At 41.4% G+C, this 21,160-nt stretch overlaps 3 protein-coding genes across 6 annotated transcripts in view; 1 reads left to right on the top strand and 2 right to left on the bottom strand.

Moving 5' to 3' along the window:
- The window catches only part of dok6 (docking protein 6), a 56,195-nt gene extending 49,846 nt beyond the window's left edge, over positions 1-6,349 (top strand). The window contains exons 9-10 of one of the 2 annotated variants that reach the window (XM_076888117.1): positions 2,009-2,041; positions 3,374-6,349. In XM_076888117.1, coding sequence (XP_076744232.1) covers positions 2,009-2,041; positions 3,374-3,528 — 188 coding nt within the window. In that variant the 3' untranslated portion in view covers positions 3,529-6,349. The remainder of the gene's footprint in view (positions 1-2,008; positions 2,042-3,373) is intronic. The other variant, XM_014414161.4, reaches the window with a different exon arrangement.
- Positions 6,350-9,806: 3,457 nt separating this feature from the next.
- Positions 9,807-14,270, bottom strand: cd226 (CD226 molecule). Of its 3 annotated transcripts, none has more exons than XM_004546603.4 (6): positions 13,938-14,270; positions 12,970-13,293; positions 12,440-12,817; positions 11,933-12,035; positions 11,567-11,621; positions 9,807-11,114 (listed from the first exon to the last, which is right to left on the bottom strand). In XM_004546603.4, the coding sequence occupies exons 1-6, from the start codon at positions 13,999-14,001 to the stop codon at positions 10,977-10,979; spliced, it is 1,062 nt and encodes a 353-aa protein (XP_004546660.1). In that variant the 5' UTR covers positions 14,002-14,270; the 3' UTR covers positions 9,807-10,976. The 3 variants fall into 3 exon arrangements, with proteins under 3 accessions (XP_004546660.1, XP_076744231.1, XP_004546661.1); XM_076888116.1 differs by having other exon boundaries at positions 9,807-10,054; positions 13,938-14,268; XM_004546604.3 differs by having other exon boundaries at positions 9,807-10,057; positions 13,938-14,267.
- Positions 14,271-14,502: 232 nt separating this feature from the next.
- rttn (rotatin) overlaps positions 14,503-21,160 on the bottom strand; it is a 37,120-nt gene continuing 30,462 nt past the window's right edge. The window contains exons 45-49 of the mRNA XM_004546600.3: positions 19,905-20,098; positions 19,458-19,728; positions 15,096-15,199; positions 14,781-14,850; positions 14,503-14,662 (exon numbers count right to left, since the gene is read on the bottom strand). Of these exons, the coding sequence (XP_004546657.3) occupies positions 14,583-14,662; positions 14,781-14,850; positions 15,096-15,199; positions 19,458-19,728; positions 19,905-20,098 (719 nt within the window). The 3' untranslated portion in view covers positions 14,503-14,582. The remainder of the gene's footprint in view (positions 14,663-14,780; positions 14,851-15,095; positions 15,200-19,457; positions 19,729-19,904; positions 20,099-21,160) is intronic.

Genomic DNA, 21,160 nt, shown 5'->3' with positions numbered 1-21,160 from the left:
TGCTATTAGCTCCCAGAATAATAATTTGGATCCTAATATAGGTAGGAAGTCAGATTCTTGGACCATGATACAGCTGGCTGTGTCTGCTTCCTGGCTGTATCACTCTGTGCATGATGAATATCCAATCAGCACAGTCAATTTGCTGAGTCATGCTCGGGCTGCTTTCAAATACCCTGCGGGTCCGGTGGAATAATTAAGGAACACAGTCCCCCCCCCCCCCCCCCCCCCCGCTGAGGTTTATTCACCTATTTGTTTATTTCTTTGTGTCAGTAAATGTGTGGACTTGGCAGTAAAAGTAGTGTCACTCTTTTATTCAAATATATTTAACATCTGCTTTTTACTGAGCTGGAATTGTCTCAAAAACACATCCCAAAAGCCTTGTTTGCTGTAACTGACAAAGATAATGCTAAAATGCATCTTGTTTAAAAGGAAAGAGAGCTTTTCATCCGTTTTCAACTAAATCCAGCCCCATCAAAGCATTCAGCTTTTTTAAATATGACCTTAGATTGGTGTTTTCATCTTCACAAGATACGTCATACTGAGACAGGTTATGGTTTATACCGCTGGTTTACTCTCTTTACTCTAATGTTATTCACTCTTTTGGGTTTCGGTGAAACTGCCGTGTCCTCCGAGTTTGCTGATGCAGAGGAAGTGCACTTTAAAGTTTCCGAGTTGAAAAAAAGCGAGGCGCCACACCTGTCGGAAATGGTTCAATTACCAACTCTAATACTGGGAAGGAAAGGGACGGGGATGCTTGTGTTTTGGCGTGTTCCCATTTTTGTGTGCGTGCGCGCGCATGTTTCGCCTGCACGCCGTCTTTCTCTCTCTCACGCCTGCATTTTATTGTGCTCTGTAGTTTAGTGATGTAGCATTAGCAATTCTAATGAAATAGAGAGCTGTACCCAGTTTGATCGGCCGGGTGCGATGCGAGGGGATTTTTTCCGAGAGGTAGCAAGTATCAAAGGGACAAGACGATAACCCCGTCTTATCTGCAACAGGCAACATGAAGTATTGTAGATGTATAGTAAATGCAAAAACTGAACCCCATGAAAAATTTATTGCAGGTAAAAGTTAGTTTCTTTCTTCTTGGTGGACGTCACCGCACATTATATGAATCAAAGCTTAAGTTAGCGACCTAGTCTCTAGGCTGGATCAGATTGATATTTTATCACTTACAGCCTGTCGTTACCCCAGCGGCTTTTTACTGCCCAGGAGACGCAGCCGTGCATGTTTGTGGTACGTTCAGCCCGGGTTTCTCTGGTTACAGCTGTTTCTAGGATGCCATCTGCGTTGTTGCACTTTAAGGAAAGAAGGTGGAGAAAGGTGCATGCGTGTGTCCACACACACGTGAAAAACGGCCTCTGTATCCGGCTCTGCTATTCTGTCAGTGTGTGAGAGGGCCCTCCCCCGCCTGTACTGTCTGCTCCGGCCCAGCAGCTGCCACCCCAGGCCAGATAGAATGACATGACCTTCCCTGGTAATGAAAAGGCACTGACAAATCACTGTCTGCTTCTCACAGGGATAGACGAAGAGAGGAGATGCTGACACCATCATCACTCTCAGTGCTTTTTATTATTATTATTTTATTTATTTATCTTGTAAGAGTGTCTGCTTTACGAAAGCGTGGCTCTCGTCAGGGGTCTGGCACCGCACAACAAACACCACTGTTTACCACTGAGGAGATAATGAGATCCACTTTGCCCTCTCTGTCTGCTCTGGGCTCCCTGCCGCCCCCCACCTTTTTTTTTCCCTCACCCAGTCTAAATTGGCCTTGGTTGAGGAGAAGGATTGTCTTGGCAAAGATGTGAAAAGGATATGCCTGGTTGCGCACCAGTCGTTGCAGCAATCTATTAAGTACAACGCTGAGGAAAGACAAAGTGCACCCCCCTCCACCCCCTCATTTTAAAACTTGCAGTGGGTTTTTTTCCCCCCTTTTCCTACAGCATGGACACTGTTACATTTAAATCCTTAAGCTAGAGCCTTATGCTATTCTTTTCCTTCATTTCAGGGAGTGGTGGAAAGGAAAGACTAGCAGACAGAGGTGTGTATGTATGACTCACCTGTTATGGCTGATGCTGTGTTGGTCTCATCCTCACACCCACACAGGCCCCTCTGTGCTTCCTCCTGCAAGCTGTTCCCTGAACTCGCACAGGAAAAATGCCTTTTCTGTGTTTTCCCTTCTCAGTATCTTTCTTTAACTTGTGCATCTTTTCTTTTTTACATGCCTCCATTTTTTTAAAACAAGACTTCTGTCTCTGTGGTACTGATGTACGCTCACAATTGACATTGATTGCCAGGTTGACTGGGTCATGTTTTATATTCCGCGTTGTGGTGAAGTGGCAGCGTGTCTGATCCCAGTTCCCTTTGGGTACCATGATATCTGGTGCTGCTGGCTGTGCGCGTGGGTTCTGGTATGTGTGTGTTCTCTGTATAACAAATGGTTTGCACAGCTTAAAGTCATATCTGCTAAGAAGCATTTCAGCACCAATAACAGTTGTAAGAATCACGACTTTATCCATGCCCCTTGGGAATATTAAAAGAACAATCAAATTTTAATTTGTTAATCAAATTTCAATTAGCCTGCATAGGTGAATCTGAAATGCCTGAAAAATATTGACAGCAGCAACTTCTCCCAGCTGGCTATGTTAGCTGGCCCCGTGTATGCTGTAGGTTAGAGTTGATTACAGCGTTGTGTTAGGTTTCGCACCTCCTGCAATATTGATCATTGGCCACTTCCTCCTTGTTTGGTGCATGATCAGCAGCTTGCCAGCCACTTTATCCCCAACCTACCTCCGTGTGCACGTCTCCAAACCGCATTCTAATATATTATTAATGGCCCCGCGGTTGCACAAGAACAGCACTCCACCCACAAGTATCCATTACTCACTTTCAGTGCATTTTACCAACACAAACTGCACAACAAATTGGGCCAGTTAATTTAAATTAAGGTGGAGAGGGAGATGGCAGGGGACAGAGAGAGACGACAGCAGTCGAGGAGGATGAGAGGGCCGAATGAAGTTGTTTATCTGAGATGAAAGGTTGCTTTTATGTCACATCTGTTACTATTATACCTGTTAGGGTTTATAGATTTTGTATATCTGAAAAGGACCTTCAACTTCATCAAAGGGCTTTAAAAGATTGTTTTAGCAAAATTGAGAAGCGTCGTTCTTTAATCTCCATAAAGATATTTCCATGGACAGTAGCTAAGCAACAGTTGCACTATGACTATATAGTTTAAGAAACAATACTGTGTTGCAGTGGAGTTCCAGATAAATGAAGCAGATCGGCTAATTTTACTCCTCTTAACAAAAAAGAGGAAATAGAGAGGGAAAAAAAAGTGCTCACTTGAAGCTTTTCTTTCTCCCTCTCAAAGGAACGGGCCTGATGATGACTTTCATCCCGAGAGCACAGACCTTCCCCAGCTTTCTGTCTGATGAGCCTGAACAGGAGGAGAGCCAGCACCAGCGAGAGGCGCCGTCGCCCTCTAGTGGCTGTGAATCTAGTTGCAGCCTGAGACCCCTTCAATGACAGAGAATTGCTCCATCGACACTGGACTGAACACTTTACCCACTGCTTTAGAGAGGATGTAGAAATATGTATAGCGACATGTGTAATATATCATTTTATGGTGATAACTTACAGACAGTAGTGTCAACTGTAGAGCGATCGGTATGCGAAAAAATGATCTCGAGGAGGATTGTACCTATTTTTTTGTGCGACGTGCGACAGCCGAAGTAGCTTCAAAGATTGTACCAAAAGGAAGAAAAAAAAATCCTTTAACTGTCGTTTTCAAGTGTTTTATGTTGTCATTATCCTTTTAAAGCCAGCATGATTCTCCCCATCCCTGTTTTAAAGCACTACATCATACCTTACAAAACCTAAAAGCTACTAACACACCACAGCCCGCTGTAAACCAGTGTCAACTTTTATTACAAAACTCCTGAAATGCCATCAGGCTCGCTCCATTGATGTGCAGCCTCAGCAACCAATTCATGAGAAATTCCACCAGTTTTGACTCAAAATACTCCCACACTCGCTGCTTTGACCTTTTTTTTTTTTTTCTTCTCAAGAATGTGAAACTGATCAATGCCTTACACGAAAGACGCTCGATGCTGACGCCAGTGATGGATCAGCTAAAGTCCTGAATGAATACAACTGGCAAAGGGAAATAGTCATTCAGATATGTGCTTGAAGGATGTAGTAATGGACCGTCATGTCAGAAATGATCCAATGTAACCTTCGCACAGCATCTGCTTTAAAACTGCCAACCTTACCTTTTCACCAGAGCAATTTGATTTTAATAGCCACCAAGCACGTCGTCGTCCAGTTCCTCTGAGGACTGGTTCATTTGCAAAAAGGTGTAAAGAGAGCGACCTGAGGGAGTAAGCTACGCAGAGCAGAGGTGATATTGGCATTTTGGGTCCAGGATGTGCTCTGTGGCAATTAAACATCATAACTACTTTTCATTCAACTTAATAACACAGTTTAATTTTGGGGAAAATAGATTAAAATCAGTGCATTTCTTTGAGAACATATACTTTGTTATAAAGTTACTCTACTGCCTGGCACTCCCATTTCACAAGCTCAGAAATCAATCTTCCAACTTCAGTATATTTGTCCAAAGCTTATAAAAGTCTGTTTTGCTTAAAAATGTTGGTATCACGTTGTCTCAACTTCAAACAAAGTTAGCTAAAATAATGATAAAAACTAGACTTTTGAAAAGAATTAAAAGTAGCTGAAATGGTTTTGTGAACTCATAGTTTTACTATTTGTTAGTTCAGTAAAAGCTTTGATGGATATGTTTATTGAGACTTTGAATGGCTACATGATGGTGAACAGCTGCCTTCAAAAAATGGGGTTTTGTTATACCTATATCGATTTTTCTTAAATCTTGCCTTTCACATATTCCCGACACACACTGGTAATTAAAAAGACTAAAGGTCAAACCGAAACAAATGTACCCTAAACTACAGTGAAACATTCTCCGACAATAAAAACTGAACTGAAACAAGTAAACCCACTCTTAGCTCTATGAAGGAAACTGATTTTGTGTATCAGCACATTATTTCTTTTTTCATGGGTTTTTTTTTTTTGGTACAGAGGAAATGAAACAATGTAACAAGTTTGAAACAGTGAGGCTAATGTTTTTTGTTTCCAGGCTTTGTGATTGGCTGATGGCTTTGGAAACAGATCTACTCTTTTAAAGAAGACAAAAACAAAAAAACGCCCACGCAGTTTCAAACCCAGCAGCCTAACAACTAACTACCCCTGCTAGTTCCCTGCAGCCCCCTTTTTCCATCCGCTTCCATTCCTCTCTGTAGCATGACGGAAACACTGCTGTGATTATGGTTTCTGCATCGTCCTCCTTGAGTAAGAAGTGCCTTCCGACACACAGACCGTGGATTGTGAGATCTAACCAAAGCAACGTCTTTGGGTTTTGAGTTTACCATTGCTGACCGGAAAGTTTACTTGGAATCTTCAAAACCGCTTTGCCACATTTCCTTTTTTCCCGGCTGTGAAATGCCATGTAACAGCATCAATACCGAGTATAACCTGTTAGCCGTGGGTGGCAATCACTAGACCCGAATTCATCTCTAAATATTTGTGGTGGTGTTTTTCATACATCAAAATTATGACTTTTTTTTTTCTTGTTCATTCTCCAATACTGAAATTACAGCATTTTGTGGGTTAATCACAAAAGTTTCCAATGACAATCAGTTTTAGGCAACATGGGAGTCTCTCAGTGTCAAATGTAATCATTTTTAAAGGTGGGTTGTGTTTTTGTTGTTTGTTTTTTGGCACTGATGCTCTTTTGTCTTGGTTTTACATTTGAACAGTTTCTAAAGTACAAGCGCTTATTTTGTGTTTCGCTGTCGTCACTTTATTTTGTGCAAAATATTATATTAAAAAAAGAAAAACCGCAATCATGTAATTAATTTTATTAATTTAAGCCACAGATGATTGTTAGCCTGCATCACAGAGTCCACTGATACAGTTGCTGGCCACATTTAACTAAGCTGTTGTATAACTGAGTTGAGTCTTAGCTCCAGTATAGTAGTTCCATTGCACTGGCAGCTGTACTGAGAGGACTGGAGAAACTTCTAGTTGATTGTGTTTGTCATTTGCCGTTTTATTTTCGTTCACTGTAGCTATTCACTTGTTTGTAGAAGTGTCATGAAAAGTTGTTATCATTACTATATGATTGTGTTTGTGTCTGCCATGTTTTGTTCTCATAGATTATAATAGCACTTTTAATACATGAGTGTAGGCCTACAGTTTTCACTAAATGTACATATGTAATGTTTTTGATGATTAAAAAAAAAGGTAATAAATTCAATGTTCTGCCATGTATCAGATTTTTTTTGCCCTTTATGCCATCAGGATTCTCATTAGGTACATGAGAATCCTGTACTTTTTATTCTTTACGCTTTAGTTAAGCTTTAGAGGAAAACAATATTGTAATGGGGAAAGTTTTGCAATAACACACAAGAGGAGTACAGTCATGTGAAAAAGAAAGCACCCCCTCTTTCAGTTCTAAGGTTTTACGTAGGAGGGATTAAAAAAAATCAGGTGGTACATAACAGGTCTTAAATTCGGGTAAATGCAACCTCAGATGAATCAGAAGGCACTGCATGTTACCCTGGCATATGTGTTGTTATTCATTCGATAATGGCTGAGCCAAATTCAGAAGCAGCGTGCGGAAAAAAAAAAAAGAAAAAAAAAAAAAGTACAAGCTTACTGCTTCCACAAGAATTATGAGGTTCAGTAACAGTGATCATCGGGAACTGCGAACCTCTATGAAAGCTGATGTTTTACTATTTAGCTAAGGACAAAAGACGTCAGTCATTTTCTTAGGGTTATATTTCCAGACAATTTAAAGTCCATGATTCTGCAGCGAGAAAGATGATTCACAACAAGACTGCATGTCCCAGCAAATTCACCACGAGGTCAGGCTGTGCAGCGCTCACTGACACTGCACCCAAGAGCTACCTCTCAGACTCTACAGACCTCAGTTTATACATTAAATGTTAAAGTTCATTCCAACAAGACGGATGTGTGGCTTGTTTACAGGGAGTGCAGAATGATTAGGCAAATGAGTATTTTGTCTACATCATCCTCTTCATGCATGCTGTCTTACTCCAAGCTGTATAGGCTCGAAAGCCTACTACCAATTAAGCATATTAGGTGATGTGCATCTCTGTAATGAGAAGGGGTGTGGTCTAATGACATCAACACCCTATATCAGGTGTGCATAATTATTAGGCAACGTCCTTTCCTTTGGCAAAATGGGTCAAAAGAAGGACTTGACAGGCTCAGAAAAGTCAAAAATAGTGAGATATCTTGCAGAGGGATGCAGCAGTCTCAAAATTGCAAAGCTTCTGAAGCGTGATCATCGAACAATCAAGCATTTCATTCAAAATAGTCAACAGGGTCGCAAGAAGCGTGTGGAAAAACCAAGGCGCAAAATAACTGCCCATGAACTGAGAAAAGTCAAGCGTGCAGCTGCCAAGATGCCACTTGCCACCAGTTTGGCCATATTTCAGAGCTGCAACATCACTGGAGTGCCCAAAAGCACAAGGTGTGCAATACTCAGAGACATGGCCAAGGTAAGAAAGGCTGAAAGACGACCACCACTGAACAAGACACACAAGCTGAAACGTCAAGACTGGGCCAAGAAATATCTCAAGACTGGTTTTTCTAAGGTTTTATGGACTGATGACATGAGAGTGAGTCTTGATGGGCCAGATGGATGGGCCCGTGGCTGGATTGGTAAAGGGCAGAGAGCTCCAGTCCTACTCAGACGCCAGCAAGGTGGAGGTGGAGTACTGGTTTGGGCTGGTATCATCAAAGATGAGCTTGTGGGGCCTTTTCGGGTTGAGGATGGAGTCAAGCTCAACTCCCAGTCCTACTGCCAGTTTCTGGAAGACACCTTCTTCAAGCAGTGGTACAGGAAGAAGTCTGCATCCTTCAAGAAAAACATGATTTTCATGCAGGACAATGCTCCATCACACGCGTCCAAGTACTCCACAGCGTGGCTGGCAAGAACGGGTATAAAAGAAGAAAAACTGACATGGCCACCTTGTTCACCTGATCTGAACCCCATTGAGAACCTGTGGTCCATCATCAAATGTGAGATTTACAAGGAGGGAAAACAGTACACCTCTCTGAACAGTGTCTGGGAGGCTGTGGTTGCTGCTGCACGCAATGTTGATGGTGAACAGATCAAAACACTGACAGAATCCATGGATGGCAGGCTTTTGAGTGTCCTTGTAAAGAAAGGTGGCTATATTGGTCGCTGATTTGTTTTTGTTTTGTTTTTGAATGTCAGAAATGTATATTTGTGAATGTGGAGATGTTATATTGGTTTCACTGGTAAAAATAAATAATTGAAATGGGTATATATTTGTTTTTTGTTAAGTTGCCTAATAATTATGCACAGTAATAGTCACCTGCACACACAGATATCCCCCTAAAATAGCTAAAACTAAAAACAAACTAAAAACTACTTCCAAAAACATTCAGCTTTGATATTAATGAGTTTTTTGGGTTCATTGAGAACATGGTTGTTGTTCAATAATAACATTATTCCTCAAAAATACAACTTGCCTAATAATTCTGCACTCCCTGTAGAAGGGATGCCAGAAGAAAGCCTCTCCTGTTTAAAAGGAGCATGGCAGCACTGCAAGCTTGGATCTAAACAAGCCGAAGGACTGTGGACAGATGAGACCAGCATATCAGCACACCTCATACCAACTGTCAGACGCAGTGGAGGGCTAATGATTTAGGCTCGTTTTGAGTCAACTATGAACTCTTCTGTATACCAAAGAGTGTAGAGTCAAATGTGAAGCCATCTGTCTGACAGTTGGACAAACTAGGTCATGCAACAGGACAATGATCCCAACTACAGCAGCAAATCTACAACACAATGGTGGAAAAAGTAACAAATCAACATGTTGCAAAGGCCGAGTCAAAGTCCTCAACCTGGTTGAAATGCTGTGTTGGGACCTTAAACTAGCCGTCCATAAACAAATGCCTTCTTTATAATGAAGAGCGAAAATTACCCCACAGTGAGAGATGAACAAAAACAGTGTTTTCACACTTTCTGCAGTTTCGTTCAGATGAAAAACACGAGCCCCTTACTCTACTTTTTAACATTGTTTCTGTGCATGCTGTGCTAAAAGCCAGAAAGCGCCTCTTCAGATCATTAGTGGCTTTGCGGGTGGTGGTTAACACACTCTTCTTTGACTTACGCTTTCAAGCTGAGGTTTCAGATAGAAGCAAACACCTCATTCTTTGCATCTGTCATTTTGGTTCACAAACAGATGTACGGCACATTTCTTATCTTGGCTGTTTCATATGGTGGTTTGACAGATCGTTTTGTGTTTCTTTTTCAGAGAGCCAACACTAAAAAGTAAGCAAAGGGTTAGACACTGAAGTTACAAATTTTATTTAGAACGTAACCTAAATTTGACAGATTACAATGAAAATGTCACCAACGGGAAAGAAAAATCCACCTGCAGTAAATTATATACAGGCGTTCAAATTTGCAGACATCTCGCAAATTGTCTGATGAAATCGAACAGACTCTGCAGTCACTCGCCGCTTTGCAAAATGCTGGATTTTTATGCGGGCTGCTTTCCTTTTTAGATCATCACGGCTCATCTTTTGCCCACGTGTCACCTGGTACCTCTTTGTGGGTTACAGGAAATGATTTGATTTCTTAGAAACGACTACAGTCATCGATGATTCTGTCCAATTAGTCTACAAACTCAACTACACCTAACACAGGAAAACAAAAGGAAGCAGAGGCAGTGACACAGTTTTATTCGTACCACATGAAATCGTTTACAGTCACACACAACAGTTTCAGTATGGTTGGTCACGCTCGCGTCATCTTTAGTGCCATCCCAGAAAGTACAGCTGCAGATTCTTGAATTGGAAGCGAATTGAAAGCAAAAAACAAACTGATTATATTGTCCCTTTATGCTCCACATTTGTCTTGTTCTTAGCGGAATAGCCCGCATATCCATTACTGCCTCTGCCACTGCCTCCACTTCTATGGAGATAAATGAATTAGATTACACAAACAGCACACGGCTTAACAGTGCTACAGCATCATAAACCCTAAATATTGATTTACGAAAGCAAGCTCGGAAAAACTCTGGAAACAAAACAATAAATACAGCTTGGAAAACTTTTGACAGCTTATCATAAAATCATTTTTACAACAGGAGAACAACGACAGGAACAAACACTCATCAATAAACAGCAGGCACACAAAGTCTGAGCAGCTACAAAGTAAGCACAGGATTAGCTAATTAGAGCTTAGCTCCTGCGCGCAGAGTGTGATGTAACTAGAATGCAGCCATCCCAGACACAGAGCCCGTTGGGGTAAGTAACGGTCTCAAGTGATGGTACAGTGCTGAGTGACTGCTTTTCTCTTCCGTTAGATGATTAGACACCATTGTCAATCCCTGAATGGAAACCAGGAGGGATGAAAGTAAAAAGGAGGGCAATTACAAAGGCTTTTGTCAGTCGTTTTACTCGGGGGTTAGAGAAGTAAAAAGAACGATTACACGGCCCTTTGTCTTGTCTTCTGCGTGATTGTTACTGTCAAATACTGTTATGGCCAAAACAAATATTTCCTCAACAGTAATTATGCAGTACATACTACATTTAATTAGAGCGAGCAAGGCTGGACCCAAACAGCCCCTGTCAGCGTTCTGACTCGCAGATAAGCACCAACTTGTTAGCTCATTTGAAACCACGGCGTGAATGCTAATCAGTGTCAGCGTGATCCACACATATAATTACAAGATATCAAATAAATTATTTGTTCATGTCAACACAGGTGGATTTCTTCTTTTTTTCTCAGATAAACTTTGATGCGCTTTGTTTGTGAAAGGCTGGAAGGCGCACGCACACAAAGCTGTGACAGATCGACATCATCCAGTACCTCGCATTCGTGGGTGTGTTTATTTATTACACTGTCGTTGGTGCGATGTGGTTTTCATGGATCGGACGGTCTGTACGTTGGCATAAACGGGACAGTTTCTGATCTGTCTGGACTTCTTTATCCTGGGACACATGGGGATGTTCTCATAGAAGTTTGGCTGTGAGGATGTGAGGAAGTGAATGTTAATGCTTTTTAAGCCATTACACCAAAACAGGCAGTAGAGGTGAAGCAGCTTGGCAAAATGTAGTTACTTTTTCCACCAATATGGGCTCACGCTAATAAATAACACATTCATATTATATCAAAAATGTGTAAAAAGATCAGCTAATTATTAAAGAGCTTGTGTATTTATTTACATCAAATAATCAAACTCAGCACATCAATACTGTAATAACATTTTAACAAGCTGCTTGTCTTCAAAGACACTTTCAGTTAACATTGAAGTTAATTAGTATTAGTTAAATGAGTGGGCGGTGCCATTAGCTGAGATTAGCTGTAAAGGGTGATGGTTTTGTAATTAAGTGCAAGTCTGATGAGAAGGTACGGGAGTGCCTTAAAGGTGTCGAGAGTAAAGAGGAGAGTAGATAAAATGAACGTGGCGATGCCTACCTGTCTCTGGGATGGATGCAGTTTCACTCTGTACTCCTTTCTCTTGTTCCTCTTTCTGCAGGGTTTTCAGACAAAAAGGATTTTCATTACTGTTCAAAAAAAACAAACTTAACTGCGCTGCATCAGAAGATTTCCAAGATAGTAATGATATTTTCTTATGAACACATTTCTTCAAGGAGCACAGGTTTAAACACTTAAAGAGTGACATTTGATAGGCATGTATGGAGCTTGAGATGGAAGCATGCTCCCTGCTAAACATCAGTGTGTCAGCGTTATCACACTATGAGCTGAACCATCGGTGTTCCCTCCGTACTTATCTGTGTTTATTGACAGAGCACCCCTTACTTTAGTTTGCTGATATCTTACCTGTGCCTCATTACTGCTATGATGATGGCAATAAGTAGACAGAGTCCAGCAGCTCCAACCCCGATGTAAATGTACATCATGTATAACGACAGGCTGAACCAACCTGGTTATGTGTAGGAGCGAGAAAAACAGAAGAAACAAAAATCAAACAGGGAACAAAACAGTGTGAAAATTTGTTTTCTGAATAATTCTATGTTATACAGCAGTGTCTGATTAGTGTTTTCAATTGGTTCCATGACACACATATGGTGCAACCAGTGCTTTTTCAGATACGCAGTGACAGAGCTCGGACTTTTAGCCACAAACCTCTGTGGCTTCAGCGCACTGAGCAGCTGTGAATGTGCGAGTGACATCACATGCTTTGTTTTCTTTAATTTCATTATCATCGCTGGCCTTATTTACTTCCATCCACTTCTTAATGTCAATTCACAACTAATTTAAACAATCACAGACACACACACAGCTGAATGTATGCATGTCTTCAACTTCATGGTGCCTGCTTCGTACCTGAAGCCACAGTGGTGAGCTGCACGGTGGTAGTTTGCTGTCCTGCATCGGTGTTAAAAGTACAGCGGTAGAAACCGTTGTCTTCCTGTGTCACGTCAGTCAAGTGCAGACTCATATCCAGGCTGTCCTCACAGCTGACCCGGCCCCTGTCGCTGTAGTCCTCCGCCACCAGGCCTTCCTCCACCTTCTTGCACACTCCAACAATGGTCCACGACTGGCCGTGCAGCATCCTCTCCAATATGACCTGGTTAACGGTGCCATTATGCTGATAGTTACATCTGATGGTCAGGTTGCTGTTCTGCTCTACTAGCAGCTTTTCGTTTGAAACGGCCTCCTGTGTGGGAGTGGGCTCTGTGGGGTCTTCCTCTGGTGGCTCATCTGTAAGCGAAAGAAAGAAATCTAATAATATGTGATGGAAACTACAGTATGGCACCTTTCTAGGTTTCATATTTCACCATTTTTAATCACTAAGCGGGGGAGGTGGGAATGATACTAGACAGCTCAGAACATGCGCTTTCTGCCATATTTACCTAAATCCTCCACCTGAATGTGCCGGGTCCAGGGTCCCCGAGGGAAGGTCTGAACAGAGCACTCGTAAAGCCCGATATCCTGATGGGTAACGTTCTTTATGGAAATACTGCCATCCATGGGACCGTTCTTCAGGAACTCCACTCTCCCATCGAAACGATGTGATAAAACCACTCCAAAATCAGGGTGGAAAACAGCCACTGGATTTTTTTCTGACCTTTTTGTCCAAGACACCATGCTGAGGTTGCCATCCCAGGGGCACAAGCAATGCAGAACCATCCCCTCCTCCAGCCTAACTGTAGCAGGCACTCTCTGCTGGACAGCAACTGGACAAAGGCATTGTTTTTTCTGTTGTTAACATATGAGTCATGACACAACACAGATAACAAAATAGCCATGAAGCTACAAAATTACACATTTTTAAGAAGGAAGGAATAAATCTAACGTTCATACAGTTTATTCTATAATAGTTTTCCTTTACTGGCAGAGAACCTCTATCGGGTTTACACATACACAATGAGAGCCCTCTACTTGAAGAGCAATTCAAAACTCTGAGATCATCCCTCGGCCTATGGTAATTAGGCTAATTTAAGCCAGAACACATAAAAACAGCTGACAATTGCTGGTGATCAAGCCTCCAAGTTTTTCAAAGCCTTTTATCTGAGCTGAATGACAATTTGTCTCAAATCCAGTGAAGCCCTTGGGAGAGCCAAGTCTGGAATAATAATGTCTAGAAAGACTTATGATTACAGGCTTATCGACTTTAAATAAGAATGAAAAGTTACATTTTGTTTGTTTTTTAATGATTTAGATATCAGAAAATGATTTTGTTAGATTACTTTAAAACAGCCTTAAAGCCATCAGTTTTAAAATTGTTAGTAAAAGTATTTGTTACAGCACTTTTTCCAATTAAAAAACAAACACTGCAAATTCAAAGAAATATATTTGAATTAAAAAATAAAACCCATACCTTTAAGAAAAGGGAGAAAGATAAGTACCACGAAGTACCAGCAGTCCTTTTGTACAGCTTCCATCTTGCCCCACAGAGGGAGAATGAAAGCTGCATTGATGAGACGAGTGGAGGCACCCAGGCTACACTTCCTGCTAGCACTTGAAGCACTTGAGCTACTGGGGCGCACTTCATGATAGCCCACTGTTTACTCCTTCCACACAGAGGAGCACTTTATCACCAGGACTGGGATTGGATGGCAAACTTGTGACATAATACTGCTTGGTGGCTTTCATGATGAAGTTTTTCTAGAGCAATATCTAAGTATAATTTAAAAATCAAAATCCATAACATATTACAAACTTGAAACTGAAAGAGGAACACATGCCCTGACTCAGTTTCCTGTGAACACCAAAGATTTCTTCCCTGTGTTTCTGGAATACTTTGTGACGATTTTCACCAGTAAGCCAAACGTGGCACAGTGTGGAAAAGCACCTTACCACCACTGCCACCACCACAAACGGTGAACTGAAAACACCAGTGGTCTCAAAATGAAAATGTATCAACTGGAATCAGACCAAACACGACAAGCTAAGATTTTTTTAATATAATTCACATTTTACAGATGGAAACGTGGTACAAAAATCCATAAAAAACAAACACCGTTCAAGTATTTAGCAGCTGAGAAATGTTTTCAAGGCACTCCAGTAGGTAGGTGTTCATGTGTTCCTGGTTGCTGTCTGCATCTGCATTTTACAAATAAATAAATAAGAAGTAAGCACAAACAGTGGAATGTGGAAAACCTTCAAATGTACAAATTTGGTACAGAGACAGACCCTAATACGAAACAAAATTCATGCCTACCCTTCTTTGCGATGGTATGAGCCTTCTCAATTCTCAATCTAACAGAAGGACACTTCAAAGCAGTCTTGGCCTTTGAGAGAAAATGAGGAACAGATTATAAAGAGGATAGTAGTTTGTTTTTTTCATAATCAGGAGATTAAAAAACATTGATCATCTTGGATGAAAGTGAGAGAACAGTGAGGCAAATCTCTCTTACAGGCAGACAATCAAGCAGGCAGAGGATTTCATTTGCCACGGATCAGCCATAAACTCAAATACCAGCCATAAAAGCACTAAAATAAAAGTTTTAGTACTAGGATGTGTGTGTGTTTGTACCCTCTGATTGTTATGGAGCAATGCCCAAATTGCAGAAGCTCCCATACAGCGGGTCTCCATCACTTTACTTTCGAGGCAGGATAGCAGCACCTTCATGGCTTTGTCTGAAAGAAATAAAGACGCGCAGATCGTTATGGGGGACTCGCAACTCAATAAGACTTGAAAATGACTTTTTTTGGACACATGCTAGATGCAGGAAGTCTCTTCAGTGCCATAAAAATGAAGAAAAGACCTCAACGAGCTCCAGCTAAAAGAGAGCCCAGAAAAACACAGCTGTAAGCAACACGCTATAAAATGGAGAAAAAAAACAACAACCTTGTTCTACAATGGAAAATTCGCTCCACTCACACTCGTCTCCAGGCGTGCAACAGCTGGAACTTATTCTATATGACATCCGTACCAGCAAAGGAGATCCACCAAAAGATAAGAGGTGGTGGACGTTTGAATCAGTATATAAACATAAAGACTTTGATTCACTGTATAGGACTCTAATGAAGTCACTGTAGGGGGTTGAAAAGAAATAAATAATAATACAAATAGTTATGACATACATAAACAATTACTATGTTTAATAAAGTGCTCATCATTTTTACCCGATTCAACTACCAACGCTGTGGAAAGTCCCAAACCGACAGAGGTTTCAGATACCTGGGGAAAAACTTGCTGTTTTCTTAATGTAAACAGATTAATCACGAAGTCAAGAAAAGTTCAGGATAATTGTTTTCTAAAGTTTTACAGGGTAAACAACATGAAGCTGATCAAGTGTTTACAATGAGCGCAATCGTGCCATCTGATTTTTCCACCCGGCACATCTGGACTGATCTAATGTGGGAACTCTGAACAGAGCTGTGGAAATGGTACTCTAAGCTTTGTAAGGTTGGTCTGCTTATTTTCCAACTGACTTTGAATCAAGATTCCAAAAAGACAACGTGCTCAAACAAAGATGAAGAAGACATAAAGGCAACAAGTTCTGGACCCAAACCTGGAGCATGCAGAGAGCAGGCGCCTGGTTCGGTCATTGAATTCAGCCTTGTTGTATTCAAAACACATCTGGAAAACCTGACAGACTTTTTTTTCCCCACTTCAACCACAACTCACTGAAACTTAGAGGAGAGTAACATAGCGAGAACATATTAATCACCGGATTACTGGCTGTGCATCATCTGCTTTTACAGTACAGGTCCCACAGCATTATTGCAATCAAAGTTTCCTTGAAAGTCTCAGTAGCCTCTGCTCAGTAATTTTAATAGCACATATTTTCTATTAAACGAAGGCTGTTGTAAGCTAGTCTAGACCCTGAAATTAACTTTAACTTAACAGGAAAAGAGTTTATTTCATGTGCAGTGAAGTGAACAAAGGAGAAACGTTTTTTTCCTCCTCTGCTATTATCTGAGTGGCATATCTCGCAGCAACATTAGTCATAAGTCCGTAACTTATTTAATCTTGCTGATTTTCGACCAAGCAATGAGATTTTTTTTTTGCTCATTTTCTCTATTGTGATTGATGGAAATCTTGCTGTATGCAAAACACAGGAAACATGATCTTTCCACAGGAAACCAGATATACGGTCACATAGTTTTTGCACCTGGTCCCACAACTCCCACCTGCAGCGTGCACTGCATGGGGGACACGATCGGTCTTTCATTCTCACAGACTTCCTTCGCTTTCATCTCTGTGTTGTAGAATCACTGATAGTCAGATCTCTGTTGTATTCAGCCCACATTTCCAAACATAAACTTAAAAGGGCTTAATATATTTTTGGTAGCTTAAATTCTCAAAGCTGTTACTGATACCACTCAAGTCTCCATTCTCAATTCAGAAGCTCTGCATCACAGTAATATAATATGTGCACTACACCTAGTATATACGATACTATTCATACTGTGTGTACTTTCAAATGTCACTTTCTGTTTGGTTTCAGTTTAGCAGTCCTGACAATATATCCCAGTCCAAGCGTGCCAAAGTTTGGCACACACGAGTCTGTTTTGTTTTGATTATTTTTTTGCACATGATGTAAAACTAAGCAAATAAACACCGTGAGAGTATTAAATAAAGACCAGACTGTTCATTTTCAGTACATTTGATATGTTGCAAACTTTTAAAACAAAGCAATGGTAAGTGGTATGTTTTATTTTCCCTTCTTACAATCTGAGTCAGTGAAGCCTAAGCAACTACAGTGGGGCAAAAAAGTATTTAGTCAGCCACCGATTGTGCAAGTTCCCCCACTTAAAATGATGACAGAGGTCAGTAATTTGCACCAGAGGTACACTTCAACTGTGAGAGACAGAATGTGAAAAAAAAATCCATGAATCCACATGGTAGGATTTGTAAAGAATTTATTCGTAAATCAGGGTGGAAAATAAGTATTTGGTCAATAACAAAAATACAACTCAATACTTTGTAACATAACCTTTGTTGGCAATAACAGAGGTCAAACGTTTACTATAGGTCTTTACCAGGTTTGCACACACAGTAGCTGGTATTTTGGCCCATTCCTCCATGCAGATCTTCTCGAGAGCAGTGATGTTTTGGGGCTGTCGCCGAGCAACACGGACTTTCAACTCCCGCCACAGATTTTCTATGGGGTTGAGGTCTGGAGACTGGCTAGGCCACTCCAGGACTTTCAAATGCTTCTTACGGAGCCACTCCTTTGTTGCCCGGGCGGTGTGTTTTGGATCATTGTCATGTTGGAAGACCCAGCCTCGTTTCATCTTCAAAGTTCTCACTGATGGAAGGAGGTTTTGGCTCAAAATCTCACGATACATGGCCCCATTCATTCTGTCCTTAACACGGATCAGTCGTCCTGTCCCCTTGGCAGAAAAACAGCCCCATAGCATGATGTTTCCACCCCCATGCTTCACAGTAGGTATGGTGTTCTTGGGATGCAACTCAGTATTCTTCTTCCTCCAAACACGACGAGTTGAGTTTATACCAAAAAGTTCTACTTTGGTTTCATCTGACCACATGACATTCTCCCAATCCTCTGCTGTATCATCCATGTGCTCTCTGGCAAACTTCAGACGGGCCTGGACATGCACTGGCTTCAGCAGCGGAACACGTCTGGCACTGCGGGATTTGATTCCCTGCCGTTGTAGTGTGTTACTGATGGTGACCTTTGTTACTTTGGTCCCAGCTCTCTGCAGGTCATTCACCAGGTCCCCCCGTGTGGTTCTGGGATCTTTGCTCACCGTTCTCATGATCATTTTGACCCCACGGGATGAGATCTTGCGTGGAGCCCCAGATCGAGGGAGATTATCAGTGGTCTTGTATGTCTTCCATTTTCTGATGATTGCTCCCACAGTTGATTTTTTCACACCAAGCTGCTTGCCTATTGTAGATTCACTCTTCCCAGTCTGATGCAGGTCTACAATACTTTTCCTGGTGTCCTTCGAAAGCTCTTTGGTCTTGGCCATGGTGGAGTTTGGAGTCTGACTGTTTGAGGCTGTGGACAGGTGTCTTTTATACAGATGATGAGTTCAAACAGGTGCCATTCATACAGGTAACGAGTGGGGGACAGAAAAGCTTCTTACAGAAGACGTTACAGGTCTGTGAGAGCCAGAGATTTTCCTTGTTTGAGGTGACCAAATACTTATTTTCCACCCTAATTTACGAATAAATTCTTTACAAATCCTACCATGTGGATTCATGGATTTTTTTTTCACATTCTGTCTCTCACAGTTGAAGTGTACCTCTGGTGCAAATTACTGACCTCTGTCATCATTTTAAGTGGGGGAACTTGCACAATCGGTGGCTGACTAAATACTTTTTTGCCCCACTGTAACGTGTGGGCCCATTAAGCTTTTGCAACTCTACAGATAGGTTTGTTTAAAAAGGAAAATCTGATTTAAATTTAATGATCACTCTTTTACAAGTTTGAGGTTCATGCACAGAAGTGCAAATAATGAGACCTGGACAGAGCAACTTAAAAACATTAGACCACTACAAGAGATCCACAAGTTCATAAGAAGATGACCTGGAAAGGGTAACTCTGGGTAAACTGAAAATCGGGAATGTTTTGTTTTGCATTTTATAGTTGCAGTTAAAGAACTTTATGATGGTAGCACAGAAGTAAGAGAAACTGATCTAAGATGGCTTACTGATGCAAATGGGCTACCACCAGAAAGCACATACCTTAGGTGCACCACAAGTCCCTCTGTGGTTGATGACTTTTACGAAGAGTGAACAAAGTGACTCAGCAGGGAACATTTAGCTGCACTGAATTTTTTCCTAATCACTGACTTGCATTGTGGACACACAATGCTGACAAATCTGCTTACTGAACTTCCCCTTTTGATCTTTTATTTCTTTTTTTCATATCCCTGAGTGCGATTCCTAAATGTAATCCTTGCTTAACTTCCATACCATTGGCAATGATGTGTGACTTGTTGGCAGGGCAGAAGCAGAGGTTCTGAAGGGTGAGCAGCGCGTGCCGTCGATGTGGTGCCAAGTCTGCCAGCAGTTCCAGCGCTCCGGTCAGCCTGAGGATACTCTGCTGGCCGTCCTCTGTGAATGAGAGACTGGCCAGCAGTCTCAGCCATAGGCCCAGAAGGCTCCAACCACTACTTACAGACGTGGCTTTAACACCAGCAGCCTTGGGCACCGGTACTGACAAGAAGGCTTGAAGGAAGTTATTCTGAGAATCACAGAAATGAAACAAGAGTGAACAGAGATTAAAGTTTCAGTCATGACAACAGTGAAAGAGTTTTAGAGAGGGCAAGAGCGAGATTTCCTAACATCATTTTTTAACCTTTTTCATTTTAATCTGCTACTTGTCTTGCCCACTAATTCTATGTACATAATGTCTCTTACCTTCTGCAGGAGACATCTGCAGTCACGGGACATGACTAGGTTAGCCAAGAGGGAGAAAGCCAGATTCTGGATGATGCTGTTATCTGGGGCAAGCGCTGAAGCCAGCTTCATGACAGAGTGCATCAGTGAGCTAGTGGAGGAGCTTTTAGATCCTGGTACAAGGCCAGGGCCACTGCCACAAAGAGAACTGCATGCTGGGAACAGAAAAAGGAAAATGGCTTTATTAATCTGCTTATATTCATTTATATTTATAAGAACATTAAAATAAAACATTATTTTGCCCTTTGTGGATGTCTGGATCTACATCACACACGCACAAAATCAAATACACATAAAATCACATGCCTGTACTACACTGAAATCTTGTGTCTGGACTGGAATCACAACTTCTCTCGCCAATTTCAGCATTAAAAAAAGTCAAACACACATACAGTGAAACCAATTTTTTCTTGTTGTTGGAAGTACTCTCTGGGTTTTTTTTTTTGTTTACCTTAATGCTGGCTAGCTCGCCAGACAGCAGCACTAGTAGCTGCATAAACAGGCCTTGTCTTGCACGGCTGTCTGCCCACCACACCTAAACATCTCCACGCGGCTGCATGGAGAGCTTACTTTGGTGTAAAGACAGTCTAGCTAAATGACCAAAATGATGGAGACAAGTGGAACTTGTGCACCAATACAGAACATAACATATATGTGAAGGAAGAAGTGCTGACAGGCACAAGTTAAGAGCCAGGAAAAACAAAATATGATGAAAAAAAAGAGTCCTGAAGTAACTTTAAGCCTTTCACAGGTGAAATCGGAGAGTTTCAGAAACACTTTTGAAAAGCACTTCATTTATTTAATATTCAGTCACCACGGAAATACTCGAGTGATGACAATTAGGCTCGTTTGACTCTGGGTGGGAAGTAAATCATGTAGCTACAATTCTACTAAGAAGGCACATTCACATCAGCATAACTGACATGACTAATTGGCATGGATGTACATTACACACAAAATACAGAAATTAACAAGCTTAAGTTGAAGAGAATTCACGAGGCAGCCTGAAACTGACTGACATTTCTTGTTGGAGAAAATGACAGCTTGATGGTTTTGCTAATCCTGGATTGGAAACAGGCATATGCTGATCTTAGCCTGCGGTTATCTCAATACCTGTCAAGAAACCTGGTGTGTCATAAAACTGACAAGGGGGATCTGCTTTAATAAGTAACCGTTTCTCTGATACGAGTCAGCTGCCGATTAATTATTTTGCAGCC

Source organism: Maylandia zebra, linkage group LG9, assembly GCF_041146795.1.
Source record: "Maylandia zebra isolate NMK-2024a linkage group LG9, Mzebra_GT3a, whole genome shotgun sequence".
NCBI lineage: Eukaryota > Metazoa > Chordata > Actinopteri > Cichliformes > Cichlidae > Maylandia > Maylandia zebra.
This window is presented reverse-complemented; position numbering and strand designations above follow the sequence as displayed.

Excerpts from the sequence above, each read along its gene's own strand:
- cd226 (XM_004546603.4), bottom strand. The coding sequence starts at position 14,001 with ATGGAAGCTGTACAAAAGGACTGCTGGTACTTCGTGGTACTTATCTTT. Across the intron at positions 13,294-13,937 it reads CTTTCTCCCTTTTCTTAAAG|TTGCTGTCCAGCAGAGAGTG; the intron begins GTATGGGTTTTA and ends GCCTTTGTCCAG. Across the intron at positions 11,622-11,932 it reads ATAGCAGTAATGAGGCACAG|AAAGAGGAACAAGAGAAAGG; the intron begins GTAAGATATCAG and ends AAAACCCTGCAG.